Genomic DNA, 20,755 nt, shown 5'->3' with positions numbered 1-20,755 from the left:
GAATTTCTACTGCCTGTTATTTCTTCCATACCCGAAATTAGTAATATTTCCTCCAAAATGAACATATTACCAGTGCTATAGTACTTTATTCAAAGATTAACAGTATACCAGTGCCCTTCCAAATCTCTCCTCTGTTATCTGTGAGCCTTTGTTTACCAAGCGCATGAGGCCATGATAGAGAGGGACTGTTGAGAGCTTTGATCAAGGTTTCTCTACAATACTCATTCTGATGGAAAATCAACAACATACCTGTGAAAGAACAAAGCTGCTCTGTGAAAGATTGTAGAGGAGGTGGACAGAGGCTTTAAAACACTGATATGAAGTTGTGGTGATATAAAGTGTTCTCAAACATTTTGCAGAGGATGAGAAGTTCATGCATGTGTGTACATTTACAACATCTGCTGTCTTTTTGCATCACTCTCTTTCATATTGGGCTAACTCTGTTGAAATTGTTGCAGTACATTGATATGTAATACTTGCCATCGAACATCTAATCCATTCTCTGACCATCAGTTGTATTGATATCACATAAAATCACACAGCCCATGCAAAAGTGCTCAGTAGAATATCATCAACGTCATGTTCTTTTTTTCATTATAAGATAGCTGTCTAATGATATGCTTGGTTTTGTCATCTCATCGAATGCTTGAACTTCATGCATCACCAGATACTCTGCTTTAACTTATAGTAGACAGAGTATACTATAGTCAATACAGTGTGCTCTGGACATCAGCTCAAACAAAGACATGGACTAGAAACAGTTAGTTCTAATGTATTTTACCACATGCGGAGGAGCAGTGCTTATTAATAGTTTATGGTCTCTGAGGGCACAGTTGTGCTGTAGCCGACTTATATAAGAACACAGCTATATATTTCATATTTTCCTTTGAAATCATGCCATCTGGGGTCATTGACAGACATGACCTAAACCTTCAGTTCTGCTTTTCTCTGTGCTCACAGAGTGGAAACACTTGAGTCATTCACTACAGCTACGGTTCGCTGCCAGCAGTGCAGAGCTTTCTCTGGCGGCAGCTCCCCGCAGCACTCTGGCACAGGAAACCCAGAGAGGGATGGACTCAAATACATGACATCATCTCTCCGGCATGTGCAAACACTCTGAAAAACTGGATCTGATTAAAGGGTGCATACACACACCACCTAGAGTACCTCTGGAAACCAAAAGGCCTCTCTACAAGTTATAAAAAAACACTTTTTGAACTTCAGTTTTGGCCACAATTGGCTTTAAATCTACTCTTCTGTGGAGATTTCAGTTTGTAGTTCCCCAGCAAATGATGAAGCTTGCTGACTTTGCTGATCAAATTACTTTTCCTCTTTTGCAATAGGCCTACGGTTTATGACCCCATTCCTACCAAATGAATAAATTGCCATCCGGCTCAACTGCACTTAGCGTGTGTCTTAGTGCTAGTAAAGGGTCAGATAAGGAAGGTTAGCATTTCAGCACCATCTATCTCTTTCTATATAAATATGTAAAATATACAAACAATTAAGTGGAAATTTAAGGTTCATTATTGACCTCGGAAATTCTCATTTGACATTAAAATGTTATCTTCGCACAATGTTCTCTGACTTAAAATCCTGTACAGCTTCCAGCCTGTTTTGGTGGCTTTAATCAGCAAATGCAGTTCGCCCCTTTGTCAACAACTGATCGTCTCCATGACAACGGCGGAAACTCCATCGAAACCAACCAAAGCTAAGGACGTTTTGTAAAAGAGAAACAAATTGTAAGTAAAGTAGTTTTATTTTCTAGAATAAAAGCTATGCAACTGGTTTAATATTATCTACTGTATGAATACATTTTAAAGATTTATTAAGAAATGAATTAACACAATGGCACATAAGAGTATGTAAAAACATTTATTGTTGAGGATATCTTATATTCAGCAGTGCTTTTTTACCAGTCCTGTGGGTTTATAATAGTACATTTTCTTTATATTGAGTCAACATCTGGAGTTGAAATTCAAAGTAAAAAAAATCTCAGCAACGAGTTGTGTGGATCTAAGTGGTACACACATAAAAACCTGTGTGAGTGTGTGCACTTTGAATTTGAGATGGCATTTTACAATTTATAATATACATATTATGAATCACAGACCACTTTTAACAAGCCCAGGCAAAGAAGCAGTTTTCCACTTAAGCTGACTGTCCACCATCACAGCACAGTAATGTAAAAACAAAAAAGGTCCAAGAAGAAAATACAAACAGATATGAGCAGGTAAGAAGGACACAGATATAAAACCCAAAATAATTTTCCAAGGAATGTGAGGCTGTTAAGATGAAGGAACATTTTTGGTCGACAGAAACATGATGTGATGTTCATGCCAGCATATTGTTCCTATTACACACACAGTATATACAAGTTTCAAGTAATCCTGAATTAGTCCTGTTAATCGCCTCTCAAGCAGGTGAGTGTACCTCAGGAAGTTCAGTTTGAGGCACACATAGCATGTTGTTATCGGTTACATAAGGAATGACATGCTACTGCTGAGAGCCAAGGGAAGTGTGAACGAGGGAAAGTGACATTTAAGATCGAGGAGAACTAGTTCACGAGTAGCCGCAGCCTGTGTTCGCAGACTCCTCCTCACATCTCATTGAACTACTTGCTGAAACTTATGCTATAAATGGCCAACAACATGAAAATAAATAACAATGTAATGGCATGATGTGATCTAAACAATGGCTAGATAATTGTTGTTTCCCTTGTGTGTACTGCGAGGAAGTGACTGTCGCTGAGAAAGCCAAAACCTGAACCAATAACCGTTACCATAGTGATACTAACCAATGCATGCGTAAGTCTTTGGCATGGTTAAGCATCAGAGAAACCCAATGTTACAGCATCCTTTGTAAGAGCAGGTAGAAGTTAGCATCCTGTTCTTTTCACAGTACCCCTAGTTGTATTTCATGTTAAGGACATTTAAGGAATTTGAACAGTATGAAGATAAGATCTTAAGCTATAATGAAACCGTTAAGTATTATTAAACATTAAGCATTGATACGTACAGTATTAAATTCATGTAAGGGGGTGAGCCATCAGCTGTTCTGAGGCCTAACCATTACACACACCAGCCGGATAAAGGAGATGGACCAACAACTCCAATCGACTACACCTGCACCCCCATGGTGACTTATGTTACCTCATGATACCTTATGTTATCGTACAGCTGTACAGTCGGATAAGGTTTGCAGTAGCTGTGTGTCTGACTTTGTCACGTCACTTCCTGATGCTTAAGTCTTTCTAATGACACACTTTAGTCTAATACGGGTAATATACTTGTAGCTTAGGCCTCAAACTATCATAGTAGAGGATACAGGATTCTTAATGTTATTGTTTTTCGACAAAAGGTGGAATTGTTGTCTCTGTTACTTGGTCAATTTCATGATTACTCCACAATGATTATAGCGTAGTACAAAAGGAAAGAAAAAACAATTAAAAAGTCTGGACAAATCGCATAAAAGGCTCAACAAAACAAAAAAGAAGAAGAAAGGAGCAGCTGAAATGGAATGACTAAAAGCTAATCAGATTTACACCTTCAATAACAACATAACAATAATAAACATAAGTATGAACATTTAAATGGGTTAGGGCAATTCCAGTTAGTTCCCTTCTTCTCAGATGTATGTTCGGGTTGAGCATGCCTTGCCCTACTATTTGGCACAAGACTTAAGTTTCCACACAGTGAGATGAGACCAGGGCATTGGCTGAAATTATTCCACATGGTGAGATGAAACATCAGGATTGGCTGGGAGACAGCTCTGTCCCTACACGTCTGCTTCCACTCGCTTCTTGCGTACTACGGAGGAGAAGAAGAAGGAAAAAGAGCGAAAAAAATAGATTTATTTCCACAAAATCAATTGATTGACAGAGTAAATACTATAGAAATCAACAGACATGCTGCACAACCTTCAACCTACACAGTCCTGTTAGTTATCATGAGAACACTCAGTGAGTCCTAATGAGCTAGGCGGTCAAAGTTTAGATCCATATCAACAGCATGTGTCAGCGTGTGCAGGAAACAGGAAGTGAGGTGTCGTCACTCTTGAAGCTGTGTGATAAGACCGTGTCAGTCTCCATACTTTGTTAATTCATTCAAACACTGCGATGCAATGACACACTTGAGTCACACCCATGCATCAGACCTGAGCTACCGCGACTCTGACAGGATGAGGAGCTAAAAGAGAGCAGAGGCCGTCACTGAGGACTGACGTCTTGTCAGAAAGAATAACATTGTAGATACAGATGCCCGGGAACTGCAGAACTGTTGACTCATTCTCCCAAAGACAGATAAACCAGGTGGAAGATGACATCATGGGAAACAACTCACTCAGCTTTGCAAGTTTGAACAAATCTTAAGTGTGTGTGTGTGTGTGTGTGTGTGTGTGTGTGTGTGTGTGTGTGTGTGTGTGTGTGTGTGTGTGTGTGTGTGTGTGTGTGTGTCAGGTGAGTCATACCCAGGTCATTGTTCTTGGTCATAGCTGCAGCAGCTCTGGAGCGAGGTCCTTGCTGGTTGAAGCGGTAGCCAAACTTCACTACGGTGTTGTTTTGTTCCAACATTTTAGCCATCTCCATCTCTACAGTAGTACCCAGCTGCTGCCTCTAAAACACAAACAAATACAGAAGTCAGATTATCAGTCAGAGCCACTTTGGTTTATAATCGATAGGGAGTAACACCTGGTCCATACACAACAAAGCTTTATCTACGCGTTCTTGCTTTATCAATACACAAAGTGTTTGAGGTGATTTTTTAAACTCTTGATTTTAGTTGACGTGTTAAAAAGGGAAAACTGTTTTCAAGCTTCCTTTACCTATCCTCTTCTGGAAACTATCAATCCTTTATTTTCTTTATTTTTTTTTTAAATCACTGCTTTGTGTTTGACATTTTCTTCCAATGTACGCTGCATGACCAACATTTTCAACTTATTTAGGTTGTATGACTACTTTATTTAAAAATAATATATAGCCCTCCTTACTCATAGGTTTGTTTTTTCAGTTTCTTCTCAACTATAAAGCCTATGTAATTTCCAATCCTAGTGTGCGTGCGTGCGTGCGTGCGTGCGTGTTCACAAAGCATCTGGTACCTGGTTGTCTATCTTGATCTCTGTGAGTGTGTCGTTGTCTCGCAACGCATCAACTAAACTCTGCATCCCGGCCCCGGTGATGAAGTTAGACTCCAAGTTCAAACTCTGCAACGTCTTGTTCTCTCGCAGCATGTCACTGAACACCTGCGGGGGAGGAAGGAGGAAATATGTAAATATGGAGTTGTCAGGTGTCCACAGATATATTAACAGTCCACACGCAGCTCTCCCTCACCACAGCGACTGGGTCGTTACTCCGCGTTGCTGCCAGGCTGAACTTCTTGACGCTCGTGTTCTTCTCCATGGCTTTGGCAAATTCCTTCAGTGCTGGAATCGGGATGTTCTGGAAAAGCAACAAAGAAACGCTGTCATCGGTCCAAAGATAGATAAGCATATAGACCAGGGGTCGGCAACCCCTGGCACGCGTGCCAGCTATGGTACGCGGCACCGTAACCAGTGGCACACTAGGAATAAGTGGAATAAGTGTGCAAAATATTTAAATTGTCTTTTTGGATCCTGAACGAGACCGCCGCCAGAGCGCGTCTCCCCGTTACCTGCAGAAGGAAGCCATGCACGCAACGCAGCCCCGCTCTCTTTATCTCCAGGTGACTTTCTGCCGCTTTCCTCCGTGGTGCAGTGCTGATCGTTTCACCACAGAGGAAAGCACTTCACTAATTGCAGTACCCATAAGGAGCTGTACAAATACCGCAGTTTTTGCGTGGCTGTGTATTTAGTTGAAATCCCAGTGGCGCTCTGTTCATCTCTCATCGAAATAATACGCTACAAAGGGGCGGACTGGCCATCTGTGTGTTGAACTTTCCTGTCGGCTCCCAGACCGTAGTCGAAGAGGGCAGAAGCAACAAGCTTCAGGTTCAATAACCCACTTTAGCTTAAATGACTGGAGAGAGGCGAGCTCTTCTTGGGAGGCCGTTGCATTTATTTAGTTGTTCTTCTGTTTCACAAAATACATCACAGACCTCTGTTTTTCTGCTGCCTCGTTTCACTTCCAGAAACATACACACGTTCTCTCCATAGGTTCTCTCACTGTCGCTCTACCATCCACAAACACACATGCACAAGCCACACCCCTCTCTCTTTCTCTCTGTCTCTCTCTGTCTCTTAAAGGGACAGCGATCTCATCTCACTCTGCATGACCCTAATATCATAACATGTGTGCTCTGGAGAATCAAAGAACAGACGATCGTCCTTGTTGTTATTATACCGTTTAAACCAATTATTTAAATGTGTTTGTTAAATTCGGCATCATGTAAGTTGCGCTGACAGGTCCACACACTGCTCCCCGCAGCGAGGCTCCCCCGTCCTCCTGCTGATAGTTGATGAGCGTCAAGCTCCTCACCCCTCCCCTTTGATAATTATTGATCGTTGGCACGCTGAATAACATATATTTTTTTTAAATGGCACTTCATATCAAAAAGGTTGCCGACCCCTGATATAGACACTCTGATAGCATGTGTTTCTGCTTACCTTAATGTTGTTGAGGTTGACCTCTGTCAAGGAGCTGTCATTGCTTTTTATCCTCTGCAGAGTTTCGTCAACATTAGTGGGATTGGGAGGCTCATCAAATATTGGGGTCATCTTCTCCCCTTTGATCACATCTAGAGACCCCCAGGCAGAGGTCAGGTTAACATGCTACATGCTTTGGGCATCTTTGAATAAACAGTTATATTCAATGACTGTACTTACTGTTGTAACCCTCTTTAGATGAGGTCCCATCATACGTCTGATTACTGGTGACCAGCGTGTGAACACCCAGTATCGCTGTGAAACAAAAGCAAAACTTAAGAGTCAGCAGCCGTGGGCAGAAATCAGTGTGTAAGCATGTGTTCAGTGAATGAAAAGTAACTCAATCTAGAGGCCATAGCAGAAAAGAGGTTTTATTTTTGCTCAGTTAGCCCTTGTATTCCCCTATCAACACCTACAGTAAAGGAAGGAGGCCTGGGAAGCACAGTCAGAGCTCAACAGGCCCTTTCACAATGACTACTAAGCGCTCTCAAAAAGTATTTCTTCTTACCTGCTAGATCACACAGTTCCGTGTCTGTGGCGCTGGACAGGGCTTCCTCTAATTCTGGATCGAGGGTTGTGATTTCCTCTTGGCGTGTTTCTATTGGTCTCTGCTTAGGAATGAATACTTTACCTAGGAGGGAAAAGATGGTGAGTGAGTCAGCCCTCATAAACATGGGCGGGCAATCAATTACAGAAACTTCAACACAGACGGATGAAATGAGTATATGAGGCAGGCAGCGTCAGGTTCTTTGAGAAGTTACACAACGTCACATTTATATAAAACTTTTGATTAATGTGACATTGTTCTACATACGTACATTGCTATCCTCTTGCCTTGAGCCACAGTCATACGTTTGCAAGACTCCCAATTGCTGTCTGCGTGTGTCCAAACATGCCCAGATCAAGCAACTGTATGATTATAAACACACATACGTTTGGAATCGACACCAAGCAAGCGTTCCCTCTGCAATGCACATGCCTCCGCTAGTTTACTTAAATCAAGCTTTTTTTTCAGTTACTTACAGGACTGTCTCAGAAAATTAGAATATTGTGATAAAGTTCTTTATTTTCTGTAATGCAATTAAAAAAACAAAAATGTCATACATTCTGGATTCATTACAAATCAACTGAAATATTGCAAGCCTTTTATTATTTTAATATTGCTGATTATGGCATACAGCTTAAGAAAACTCAAAAATCCTATCTCAAAAAATTAGAATAGTTCCTCAGACCAAGTAAAAAAAAAAGATTTATAACAGCAAAACACAATCAAACATTTGAAAATGTCCATTAATGCACTCAGTACTTGGTTGGGAATCCTTTTGCACGGATTACTGCATCAATGCGGCGTGGCATGGAGGCAATCAGCCTGTGGCATTGCTGAGGTGTTATGGATGCCCAGGATGCTTCAATAGCGGCCTTTAGCTCATTAGCATTGTTGGGTCTGGTGTCTTTCAGCTTCTTCTTCACAATACCCCACATATTCTCTATGGGGTTCAGGTCAGGGGAATTTGCAGGCCAATCGAGGACAGTAATGCCATGGTCAGTACACCAGTTACTGGTGGTTTTGGCACTGTGGGCAGGTGCCAGATCATGCTGGAAAATGAATTCCTCATCTCCATAGAGCTTTTCAGCAGACGGAAGCATGTAGTGCTCTAAAATCTCTTGGTACACAGCTGCATTTACTCTGGGCTTGATGAAACACAGTGGACCAGCACCAGCAGCTGACATGGCTCCCCAAACCATCGCTGACTGTGGGAACTTTACACTGGATTTCAAGCAACTTGGATTTTGCTCCTCTCCAGCCTTTCTCCAGACTCTGGCGCCTTGACTTCCAAATGAAATACAAAACTTGCTTTCGTCTGAAAAGAGGACTTTGGACCACTGTGCAACTGTCCAGTGCTTCTTTTCCTTAGCCCAAGTCAGACGCCTCTTCCGTTGTCTTGAGTTCAGAAGTGGCTTGACCATGGGAATACGGCTATTGTAGCCCATTTCCCGGACACGTCTGTGAACAGTGACTTTTGATACCTGGACTCCAGCTTCAGTCCACTGTCTTTGAAGCTCCCCCAAATTCTGGAAGCGACTCTTCTTCACAATGCTGTTAAGGCTGCGGTCATCTCTCTTGGTTGTGCAGCGTTTCCTGCCACATTTCCCCCTTCCAACAGACTTTTTGTGGATGTGCTTTGAAACTGCACTCTGTGAACAGCTTGCTCTTTGAGAAATTTCTTTTTGTGTCTTACCCTCCTGATGGAGGGTGTCAATGACGGTCCTCTGGACAGCAGTCAGATCAGCAGTCTTCCTCATACTTGTGATTTAGTTTACTGAACCAAGCTGAGTGTTTTTCAAGGCTCAGGAAACCCTTGCAGGTGTTTCGAGTTAATTAGACGATTCAAGTGATTCGTTGAACACCCTACTAGTATACTTTTTCATGATATTCTAATATTTAGAGATAGGATATTTGAGTTTTCTTAAGCTGTATGCCATAATCAGCAATATTAAAATAATAAAAGGCTTGCAATATTTCAGTTGATTTGTAATGAATCCAGAATGTATGACATTTTTGTTTTTTTAATTGCATTACAGAAAATAAAGAACTTTATCACAATATTCTAATTTTCTGAGACAGTCCTGTAGATATTGGGACCTATTGTCCCTTTGACACATTTAGTGTCTCCACTTCGGTCAGTGTTAACCCTACCCAATGTTATGGAATGAAGACAAAAATAATCAATTGAAGATTTCTGTTTAGGCCAAGTTAATAATGAAAATGAAAACATGTGCCATTTAACTAAGACTGGGCCTCATGCTATTTCACGCAACATTCATTCTGGCAGAACTGTCTCACAAATTTGGCATCACCATGGTAACCTATCTGAGGCAAGAAACGGAAAGAGCGAAGGAAGTCATGGAACAATGAAGGGAGTCTAATCTGAACCGCACTGCTGGGGCAACACACACTGAGAGACCATGCAGTGGGTGCCATTTGCTCCAATCTGCCTGTCTCCTTACACAAGAACAGGCAGCCCCCCCCTTTCCATCCCTCAAAGTCAGTCAAGCTAATCAAATTGTTCATACTGGTCCCAAATGGGGGCTCTGGCACTTCCTGAGGGCCAGTAAACAGTAAAATACAGTCATCGGGCCGCATCCTGTGCCAGTCCCTGTGGAGAGACATTTAGCCCCCCAGAGGCAGAGCTGAGAAGACGGAGCCAAGAGACAGACGGGCCTAAGGGCCTGTCACTTGTATGATCCCACATGAGCGTATATCATGGAGTAAACAAACTAAATAGATCAAACAAGGCAAGACAATAACACAGGGTCTGCTCGAAACTAGAGTCAGGCAACAGATTGTGTCATTCGTGAAAACCTAAGCCGTGCATTAATCGCTGCTATTCACAAAAGAAGAACGCATAATACATCATGGGTGTCGCATGCTGAAAGCAGTACTCTAATGTTGTTTTTAATGCAAGACAACAGTACAATACCTAAATGATAATTCCAGTCCATTACGATTTGGGTCTGTTTTTGAAAATGATTTTATTGGATTAGGATGCAAAATGACTAGCTAAGTGATATACAGATATATAACAAAGGAGAACAAGCCCTCATTGCACAGAAACAACTGTTTGAATGGAGCAAGGGATATGTTGAATCGTTCTGTTAGTTCGTGGATGGTTAAAACAAACAGTTGGCTCTCAGTTTCTCTTCCAAATAAATGTCTTTAAATCACAGATAATGACAAACAAATTAAATATGATGTAATCAACCAGAACAACCCTATTAACTTAACATTTAGTACATCTTTAGCAGCACATTTGTGGTAACTGATGTCATTTGCATTACCACGTCCCTGTTACACATGGCTGCCTAATGGCAAACGCTTTAAATGTGTAAGCAATTTATTTTTAAAAACCTGTATACTAGAGGCGTGTGATAGAGCTGCTCTGTGTTGTCATTGGTCAACCAGCCACACCCTCCACTGTAACCTCAACAAACAAGATGTTTATCAGACTTGAACAGAAGCCTTCCCTGAATGCTTTTATTAGTGCAACAAGTTATATTCCTTTACGCTGACGCATGATGATAATGTCAACTTAAACCTCAACCACTGGAAAATACAATCACAAGCATTCATTCACCAGTCCCCATCCAACCAGAACACAAATGTCAATTAGAAAGACAAAACAATGGATTCTAGCACATAATAAAAAGTGACTCGTATAATAGGGTGGTTAAAAGGCTGCAGAGGGATTTAAGCAGGCAGTTTTTCCTCTGAATAATGTGTGTGTTACTAAGAGGACACACACACACACACACTCATGACCACATTATTTATCAGCAGGGGGCGAGTTTAACAAGGGGAAGAGCTGCATTCCACAGAACCAGCACAGTGATTTGTTTTCCATGTCGTCATAGGACACACACACACACACACACACACACACACACACACACACACACACACACACACACACACACACACACACACACACACACACACACACACACACACACACACACACACACACACACACACACACACACACACACACACACACACACACACACACACACACACACACACACACACACACACACACACACACTAATTTCTAACAGACCAGGGTTGGGACAGGGGTAAGATATCAGCTCCATTTTTCTTCTCTGTAAAAGGGAGTAGGGTTAAGATCTTTGGAGATCCCAACAAAGACAAGGAAAGAAAGAAAGGAAATCCTCTGGACAAACATGTATAATGTTGCTACACTCTCTATGCTAACAAATATTTAACATCTCCTTTTCCCTCTTCTATCAAGTGACTAAGATGACTAACAGTCGGTCTGAATACCAGTTAGACCAGACCTGGTTTCTCTCAAGAATATCAGGTTTATTCCGTTTTTAAAAAGGAACATTTTGTTTATTACAAACTCAGGAGTCCTCTGACAAAGGAATTCCCTCATCCCACATTTAAGGCCTTGTCTTTAACCTCCTTCAATGTCAATGCTAAGGGCTTGCTAAATAGCCTTGGTATATAACTGTGTGAGTAACACATACAGCCACTGCTCTAATATAAAGATTAGTGCAGTGGCTGTTCGGAACAGGCCAATAGCTTGGCTTCTAGTTTTGATTATCTGCCAAACAACTTTACATTCACACTGCGCTTCCTTGGGTCCAGAGCAATACATCTACTGTAGCATGACATAGCTGCATCGCCCAGCAGAGCATAAGAATAGATCTCAAGAGCTTCCGCTTAACACTGCACTTCCTTGGGTGCCGAGTAATGCAGCCGCACAGCGGGCAGTCAAACCGAACATCATTATTAAGAAATAGAAAGGACCGTTATACAAACAGATACTCCTTTAACTTTAACTTAAGGCATTAAGACTTATTGTATAGTTAGGGCGTGAGAAAAGGTCCACAGCTGGACTCACATTAGGCATCTTTAACCAGCGAGCCCCAGAGACATTTCAGACTTAAAGAATCCCTCCCAGTAAAATAAGCCTCAAGGCTCAGAATTGCATAGTTATATTGGAGAAAAGGTCATCAAGTCACTGTTTACTCATCTCGAGAAACTAAACAACTAAGTGGACAGTGGATTCAAGACATTGAATGCTAGCGTTGCCTCCTTCTTTGACACTCTTTAGCTCCTATCCCCTGGTACAAGCTCACCTCCCCCACACTGCTGTGTGTTGCATAAGAGCAGACATGCATTACAAATACCTGCATAGACAGCAGAACAGTAATTACAGCTGTGTGTCTGAACCTCTGATACAGACCCACACACAAACGGACACACCTTGGCTCCTCATCCCCTGGAGACACATCACTAACATGTGAAAGCACCGCACTAGTGATGTTGATGAGAGTTACACAATGTAACAACGTATGGCATCGCTAGTGGAATTTGTTTTCTTTTATAAATTAAATGTTAATATAAAGAAAAACACCAGGGTATATGCAGGAACCCTGAAGTCAAATGGAAGACCTTTTAAGACCCTTTCCATACATTTGAAGACCTCATTGTCACTTGGAGTTCTAACCGGTTACATTGGCAACACACTTTACCTCACATTTACTATATACAGTATTGATTGTCCTTCCTCCTTATCTTCCAACCATTTGGACGCAGACGATGTTGTTTAGCAACCGGCGTAAACGGACCTTCGCGCTCTATCAAGCAGTGAGCGTGCGATGTCCTGTTCAGATGACGTCAAATCCAACGGGATGCCATAAATAAACTACACAGAATCACACTACACACCTACGCAATGATTACATTCAGGCAGACTGTAGAGTACAACCTCTTTGGACCATTTATATACTTATTGAAAACAATCTACAAAATGTAATACCTTGGAAAATGCTGTTTAATACTTTTTAATAGCCTTCATTTTCGCTAAATAGATTGATCAACTTTTAATACTTTTTAAGACCCAGCGGACACCCTGAACACTTTACAAAACATTTTGACTCTTGATTTCTTGTCATGGGAAGCTTGCAAAACTGTGAATATTCTTGTTGGGAAACACACCTTTCCTCTCCCCAGTGAAGGACACTACATCGTCTCGGTCCTTGTACTCCATGGCTTCCTTCTCCAGGTATTTGAGAAGGCCATCCCTGCTGAAAGTTCCTGTCTCTTGCTTGGTCGTCTGGTCCTTCTGACGCATGCCCGCTGGGAGAAGAGCATTCTGAGGAGAGGAGACAAGGACACATATTAAACCTGTCACCAGATGAAGACTTCAATGCACTCAATATAGAGCATAGACTGTATAAACAGCTTTCTAAATGGGTAAAGGGTCAATGTCAAATGTGGGTTTTTAAGCTGTTTATGTATCTATATGTCTTCAATATGAGTAGAAAATATCCATTGTTGCAATTACATTCATTGTTAACACTGTGAATTGCAACTATGCTGCCCAATTCAGCTCATGTCAGTAGTAATATAACTCAAACCGTATAGCAAATATTATAAAATAATAAAAAGTAATTATTTAGGTGAGTCAAAACTTGGGGGAAGATATGTGAAAACTTCAGAGCTTTTTTCTGTGAAACTACTTTTTATTAATATGTTCCCACTACAGCTGACTGTTTCCTGTGGGCCACGAGGGGAGGTTTATTTCACTCGGCTTAGATGGAATTTAAATAAAACGCCCAGGCGTCTGGGGGGATTTCATTATACTCTCTTTAGCTCTACTCACAAATAAACACACAAACACTTGGCAGCCTGCAGACAGAGCTGCTGCAGCTGAGAGATGTTTCCAGCATAGAGGCTGGGGACAGGGACGTGTGCAGAGGAGAAATCCACCCTCGATTTGAAGATGTGATGTTCAATGAAACTGTGAGGATGTGATATAATATGTATGTTGATAGACTTATTCCCATTATCATTTCTAGCTACTCACCAATGTCCACTTTCTACAGCTCACTACACTCAACCGGCCTAAACTAGTTTGTACCAGGTAAAACTAGGTGTATTTTTTAAGAAAACTATCTTTGTACCTTATTTGAGAAAATGAATTGCAAATATATTTTTGGACTGCATACATTTCCCATGATTCCCTTTGCCACAGAACTCCCTCCCACTAAAGTGTCCCCCTCACTGTGTGCTGACCTCAGGGTCCATCTCCTCGAGGGCCGTCTCCAGCTGTTTGAGCTCCTCCGCTGACAGGTTGTTGAGGATCTCATCTTCGTCGAGATCCTTGTACTTTTCCAGGTCCTTCTTGAATGACAACGCCATGGTGCGGGCTAAATCTTGCTTTGCAACACTGAACAGCAGACCACAGCCACAATGTTTCCTCTCGAGCTCACGGCTCCGGACCAGGGCGAGGCTACCTGTAGACCAACACACACATACACATTATGACGATGGGGCTTAACATGGGCTTCATTTAGCTGACTTAAACAATGTAACCTAATTATATCCAAACAGAGAGCAATGTTGATCTCCTCCCTGTGAAACAATAGTTGATCAGCAGCTGGGTTGGGTAATGGAGCCTTGCAATGATGCAACACACACACACACACACACACACACACACACACACACACACACACACACACACACACACACACACACACACACACACACACACACACACACACACACACACACACACACACACACACACACACACACACACACACACACACACACACACACACACACACACACACACACACACACACACACACACACACACACACACAGCTGGAACAAAGGAAGAACTTTCTCAGGCTCAGAAAATCATCAGACCACTCCCACGGGAATCAGCAACAACTTTGTGGTACTTTGGAAAACATTAACAACTTAAAAGAAGAAGCTTATCCTACGTGGGTCAGGGCTTCGTGGAGTAAACTGTAAGTAGATAAGTTAAGATTAAATAAAGCTGAGATAAGTGGAAGAGTGAGAGATTCAGTGTGCACCCTGTCAAACAAAATGAGGAGGCTCCAGCTACACACCACAGCCCCAACAGTCAATGACCTCATGACTCCACAGATGGTTTTATTCCTAAATCACACACGCTTCACTTTACACACACACTTCATCTTAGACCACGCTGTCCCAAATATAATCAAGGCAAAAATAAACACTTCTTTTAAGAAAGACAAAGCTTTGTTTTACATTTCAGTTAGTCGACACTTTAATCCAAAGTGTAACTACATACAAGGCACAGGAATAGTGCACCTCCTATTCACGTCTAGTGAGAAATACAGCAACATCTTTACACTCTGTAACAGCAGAAAGAATAACCTGTGCTTCCAAGGATTCTTTCAACGTTCAGTGCCATTTCCCCCGGAGCTGCCCGAGTGGTTTCTTTTCTGAGTTCAGAGGAATTCCCTGAGAGTCTGTTCACTGCTCCACAATCCAGCCTCTGTCCTGGACTAATTCTCCCCCTCATCTCCTCCATTAGACCACTGCAGCAGCTACACACATATATTTATGAAATGGTTATGAGAGTCATAGCAGGGGCAATTGCAAGCCTGCGAGACAGCAGATGAAGCTGGGCTCAAATGTCAGTACTGATTACTTTAATCAAACCTTATGATATAATGTGCAACAATAATAATGTCACCCAAATGTTCCACCAGTAATGTAATCAGATAGAGAGTCAGTACAGTACAGTACAGTAAGCACAGCACAACTGGGAGGAAGGAGAGCATGGTGCTTCTGAGTGGGATATAAATGTGAAAAATAACTTTTTAACTGAGCATTATATTTGATGGATTAAACGTATCCCATGAATCCGAAACACATGAAAATCATTATGCGTCCACAAAAGCAGTCTTCTGTACTGTGATCGTGGAACAAAGCCAGGAATCGGTTAGCATGACGTCATTCAAAGCCATTGCTCGCATGATTTGGAAAGAAGGAGTTTTGATCATCTTTCATAATCAACACTCAGATGTTCCAGGGACAGGGACAACCCAGGGAGACTTTAATTATCTGAACATTATGACATTTTCCTCCACACCAGTTTAATCTTTGCTAGCCACTGAGAACATAGGAAAAGCAGAAGTTTGAATCTGACTTCTTTGGCCTAATTGTAATGTAACTTAACCTCATATTGAGCAGAGGGCACAATGAGATGACAACTCTGCTGATGGCAGTCTGGGACAAGTGTTAGATGACACACATGCACATAATGCTCTTATGACAAGGTCAGCTCAAAGTAACACCGTTAACCATCTTATCCTGCTTTCCACTTCCCTGACATAACTCAACGCATTTAAAATGCACCTTTAACAGTAAGGTCCAGTACATTTGAGCGTGCACACAGAAGAGTAATGGAGCATGCAGACAGGGGTAATGATGGCTATGGGTGGGCTGAGGCTGCTGTGGATACACTGAGAGGATCCATTAGTCCGGTCTGATTGATTCCTTTCTCCTTCTCAGCTAATCCTTCAGGACAACAACAGATGGCTCTGAGCCAATAATACACTCACCTTTCACTTACATAAATTGACCAGTTCACTCAGGTACTGTTTGGATAACATAAACATTTTAGTAAGGATTGCAACCTGGCTAATTTAAGTAACACTTTAAGATGCATGATCCCATTTACAAAGTTAAATCAAGCCTTCACAGAAAAATCTCATCTACTGTTTGTCTGCATAAAGAACAAATAAACTGCAATTGTATCCTTGATTGTGCATAGCCTGTTATAAAGTAGTTTAAACTATGAGTATGAATCAAAATAGGTTTTTTTCCTGGGCAAAGTATTGGCAATGTTCATTAAGAAATAAAGTCACAGAATAGGCCTATGATTTTGTTTTTTAATCCTCATTTTGATGTCAATTTTCGTGATTAACACATAGCTAAAGAATGCAAGTGCATTAGTTTGTAAAAGACTATCGTAAAAAACGAAACTTCAAATATATATATAATTATCTCTCTATTGGTATTGAGTTTAATTTGGCTCAATAAAAAAATGTCGGAAGAAATATGAAATGTTTTATTCAATGAGTATTGGGTTTTATAATGAAACCAGCATCAAGACAAAGTGAGTACACTTTAATAAATTATTCTTTATTGCATGATATCTCATAATCACAATATTCAAATAAGTAATTGCATATTTTTTATTATATCATGTAACCCTATTAAGTAAATTAAAAGAGGAGAAAAAGACATTCTACATTTATCTCCATCAAGTATAGCTTTTGCTACCAATATCCAGGTTGTTTTAGATCCCTGAGGCAGAAGCTGTAGGAAAAATTACTCGCAGATCAGAGATGTACAGGAAGCCCTAACTGGTTATTATTATATTATTATAGAGCACCGCCCAGTCAACCCACAAAAAGACTATAGTTGGAATGGCCCAGCTCTGCTACCCATGGGACAAGAGTCTGCACTTCCTCCTACCACCTACGTACTCTACACTTTAATTCTCCACCATTCGGTCTCTCCTCCCTGTTGTAACTCAGTTCTCCTCAATCCTTTTAATCATCCCCCCCCCCTGAGGTGCCTGGAAGTGTCAGAAATGATAGAGGACACATGGAGAGAGAAATATAGCAACAGAGGGTCTAATCACGCCGTCCCTATGGTATGTTCACTATAATACATGAACAAGTAAAAACAATAAGAACATATAGGTGTCACTGAAAGTACATGTGTTTACATATCAATGGACATTTTTGTATTTTACGTGTGGTAATATAAACACATGTCAGAAAAAGAAAACAACAATCATTCATGTAGTTAATTCACTTAATCATGTTGTGTCCCTCCAACTTGTGTATAAGGGCCAGACAGGAAGTGGGGTCTTTCTCAAACAAACACACACTATTAGCAAACTACACCGTTTCAATGACACACTCCAGACACACACCATTAATACATAATGAGAACACATTTTAAGTTGTGCCTTGACTCATCTTGAGAAGGTCTTGCCCTGACTTGACTATGAATGATGCCGTCCAAGAACAGTGACCCCTTTTTTACGCATTTGTAAAAAATGTAAAGACAGATGTTAATCGCTACTGTGACTACTGTAGAACATCCATAACATTCATCTGGCTGCAACTTACAAATTATGTATTTAATATATCATATTCCAATCACTTGTATATAGACTCTTATTGCACTATTTCACTATTTATTTTGTATTTACTTGCACTATTTTTCAGTTGTATTGTGTTGCACTGTTGGTGGAGCCTGTGACCTAAGATTTTCATCGACATAACTACACTGTAGCTATGTAGTATGACAAATAAAAGCCTTGAGCCTTGAATAACATCAAGGGTGAAACAACGCACACATAGCCAGGTTTCACTCACACAGTGAAAGGTAAGCAGGAAACCAAATCCTGTGTGATGAGCCTGTTTATCTGCAATACTGCAGTGCAGTGTTGTAGGCACTGGCAGTATCAACACAAATGCCATCTCAGCAGTCACTAGGACATTCCTCAGTTACCTGCTGCACCCCTTCAGCAGGGCAACCTAGCTTCAGGCTTCCAAAAGCAGACGTCCTCCTTAAGACTTGGACCACACCCTTCATTCACCATTGAGCCCTGCTGGTCAAACTACCTTTGTGAACTCACAAATACACATCCATGCTTCTACACAAAGAATGTGCCTGTGGTAGACTCAGTGACACATGTACAAAGACCTTGCACCTATCAAACAAGAAGAACTGCTGCTAAAGCCACATCCTTTTACCTCACCGTCCACACTGGTGTGAGTCACCCCACCAAAACTACGTCCTTAAAAAACACTGAAACTCTTGTCTTAGTGAAGCAGAAAACCGAGGTATTGATGTCCTGGCTGTCAACGCATTCAGGCGGACAGGGAGGGGCTGAGACGCATTTTTCTTATATTGTTCTTACAATTTGGCACAGTATTACACAACAAAACAAGAACTAGCAGATCATTCGAGGATACTTTATACTGCATAGCACCAACATATCATACCGTACTACTTATATTATATTCACGTCAATGTCTTTCTTTGGTGGTAAGTTAACAGCCCTAACTAATATACAATAATGGTTTCATCCATCTCTTGTGGACACATCGTAACGGTGTTAGCTAACTCGATCTTGACATGTTTATGATTACAACACTTATAGTAAGCGTGTTGATAGTGATTAACATCGCCAGGTAAAACACAACACATGTTAACTGTTAAGCAGTTTATTTGAATACAGTTTGGTAACTTAGCTACATTTGAGTCGGATGCAGTAACACCATGAGAAACAGCCCTATGACATGTAGCAGCTAACAGGCTAACAGTGGACTCAAGTTGATAGCCGTTTAGCTAAACCAGCACAAGTGACAGTTTGTTGAACAGTACGGTTAGCAAGTTCGCTGAATTCACATACTAACTCTAACCCCGCGAAGTATTTATTTTCTTACCTGAGGCTAATGGGACCAAACTAAAAAATCTCCAAATATCGCCAGTCTTCCCAATGAAAGCGATGTCTCCAGTGCTTGATTTCTCACTCAGCCCAAGGGCGGTAACACAGGAAAGGAGAACCAGAGCACGTCGAGTGACGTCTGAATTACCCAATAGGCAGAGATTATTTTGGGTGGTAACCAATAGCGTACATTGTCCCGCCCTTTTGCACCGAAACGGACAAATTAGATGAGAGATCGGAAATATAATAAAGTTTCCAAAGTGCAATACTTTATTACTTTTACTTACATTTTCCCTTTATTCATATCCAGTTAACAAAGCAGGAAAGGCTTTAGAAATATATATTAAAAAGATAACATTATTTTAAAAAAATTAATTAATTAATCATTATTACAATGACTTACATAATCAATTATATGACCACGAGAAGCAGTTATAGGCCCATGAAAAAACTGGTAGGTGGACCTTGAGTTAAGAAATTTAATTTTGCCCCACCAACTAAACATTACATTATTATGAGATGAGATGGGTGCAACCTAAAAGTAAGGCTTACAGAACATTTCGTTTTTATCAGAATAAACCAACAGCCCACTTAAAATAGAGGAATAAGATAAGATATACTTTATTGATCCCAAATTATAATAATATGTACAGTTTTGTGATATATGGTATAGCCCAAAATTACATTTTGCACAAACAACCGACCCCCATTCTTATATTGATGAGGAGTACAAAGAAAGGTTGAGTGTATTAAGTTTATTTTCTTACGGCAAAATGTTAATGTTTGAAGTGAAATCTGTCCATGCATCAAAAAAGATGCAAAGCATTTTCCATAGTGCCAAGAAGTGAACCACATATGCCAAAGACCAGACTGACAATATGAACACATGCAAAACTAGAGCATTTCTATCTCTTTTTGTCGTTCGCTACCTCTTTCAAAAAAATATACAGTGTCCAGTACACTATAAAACTTAAATTAACTTTGATTTAACACTAGTGATGTTGAAATATCAAGATAGAGGGCTGCTCGTTCTTTTCTTTTTTTCACAATAGAGGAGATAGGATGTCTTGTGCCCAGACAGTTCACATACTGTGCACTGTTACAAGATCCCTAGCATGTAACACTACACATACACTACAATCCACTAGAGGTGTTGTAATGTACTAAAGACATCTTTACTGTCATTTTAATCCAGTTTTACAACAAAGGATAAATGTAAATACAGTAGACCTCTGTCTGCAGTAATGGCTGAAGGTGAAGACAGGGTTTACTGCAGCATGATGTCGATA

At 40.8% G+C, this 20,755-nt stretch overlaps 1 protein-coding gene across 1 annotated transcript; it reads right to left on the bottom strand.

Moving 5' to 3' along the window:
* Nucleotides 1-1,859: 1,859 nt before the first annotated feature.
* Nucleotides 1,860-19,612, bottom strand: tmod2 (tropomodulin 2). Its single transcript, XM_079664218.1, has 10 exons — nucleotides 19,465-19,612; nucleotides 14,222-14,442; nucleotides 13,142-13,298; nucleotides 7,124-7,246; nucleotides 6,796-6,870; nucleotides 6,577-6,707; nucleotides 5,327-5,434; nucleotides 5,095-5,238; nucleotides 4,468-4,612; nucleotides 1,860-3,809 (listed from the first exon to the last, which is right to left on the bottom strand). The coding sequence occupies exons 2-10, from the start codon at nucleotides 14,345-14,347 to the stop codon at nucleotides 3,778-3,780; spliced, it is 1,041 nt and encodes a 346-aa protein (XP_079520344.1). The 5' UTR covers nucleotides 14,348-14,442; nucleotides 19,465-19,612; the 3' UTR covers nucleotides 1,860-3,777.
* Nucleotides 19,613-20,755: the final 1,143 nt, after the last annotated feature.

The sequence above is a fragment of the Notothenia rossii genome (genome assembly GCF_949606895.1).
Source record: "Notothenia rossii genome assembly, chromosome: 2".
Taxonomy (NCBI): Eukaryota; Metazoa; Chordata; class Actinopteri; order Perciformes; family Nototheniidae; genus Notothenia; species Notothenia rossii.
Note: the sequence above shows the minus strand (reverse complement) of the source record. Positions and strands in the feature narration are given on the sequence as shown.

Bases quoted from the DNA above. Each gene is read 5' to 3' on its own strand.
- tmod2 (XM_079664218.1), bottom strand. From the start codon at position 14,347: ATGGCGTTGTCATTCAAGAAGGACCTGGAAAAGTACAAGGATCTCGAC. The intron at 6,871-7,123 runs GTAAGAAGAAAT...TTTGTTTCACAG, and splicing joins GGAACTGTGTGATCTAGCAG to CGATACTGGGTGTTCACACG. The intron at 5,435-6,576 runs GTAAGCAGAAAC...TTGCTTTTCCAG, and splicing joins TCAACCTCAACAACATTAAG to AACATCCCGATTCCAGCACT.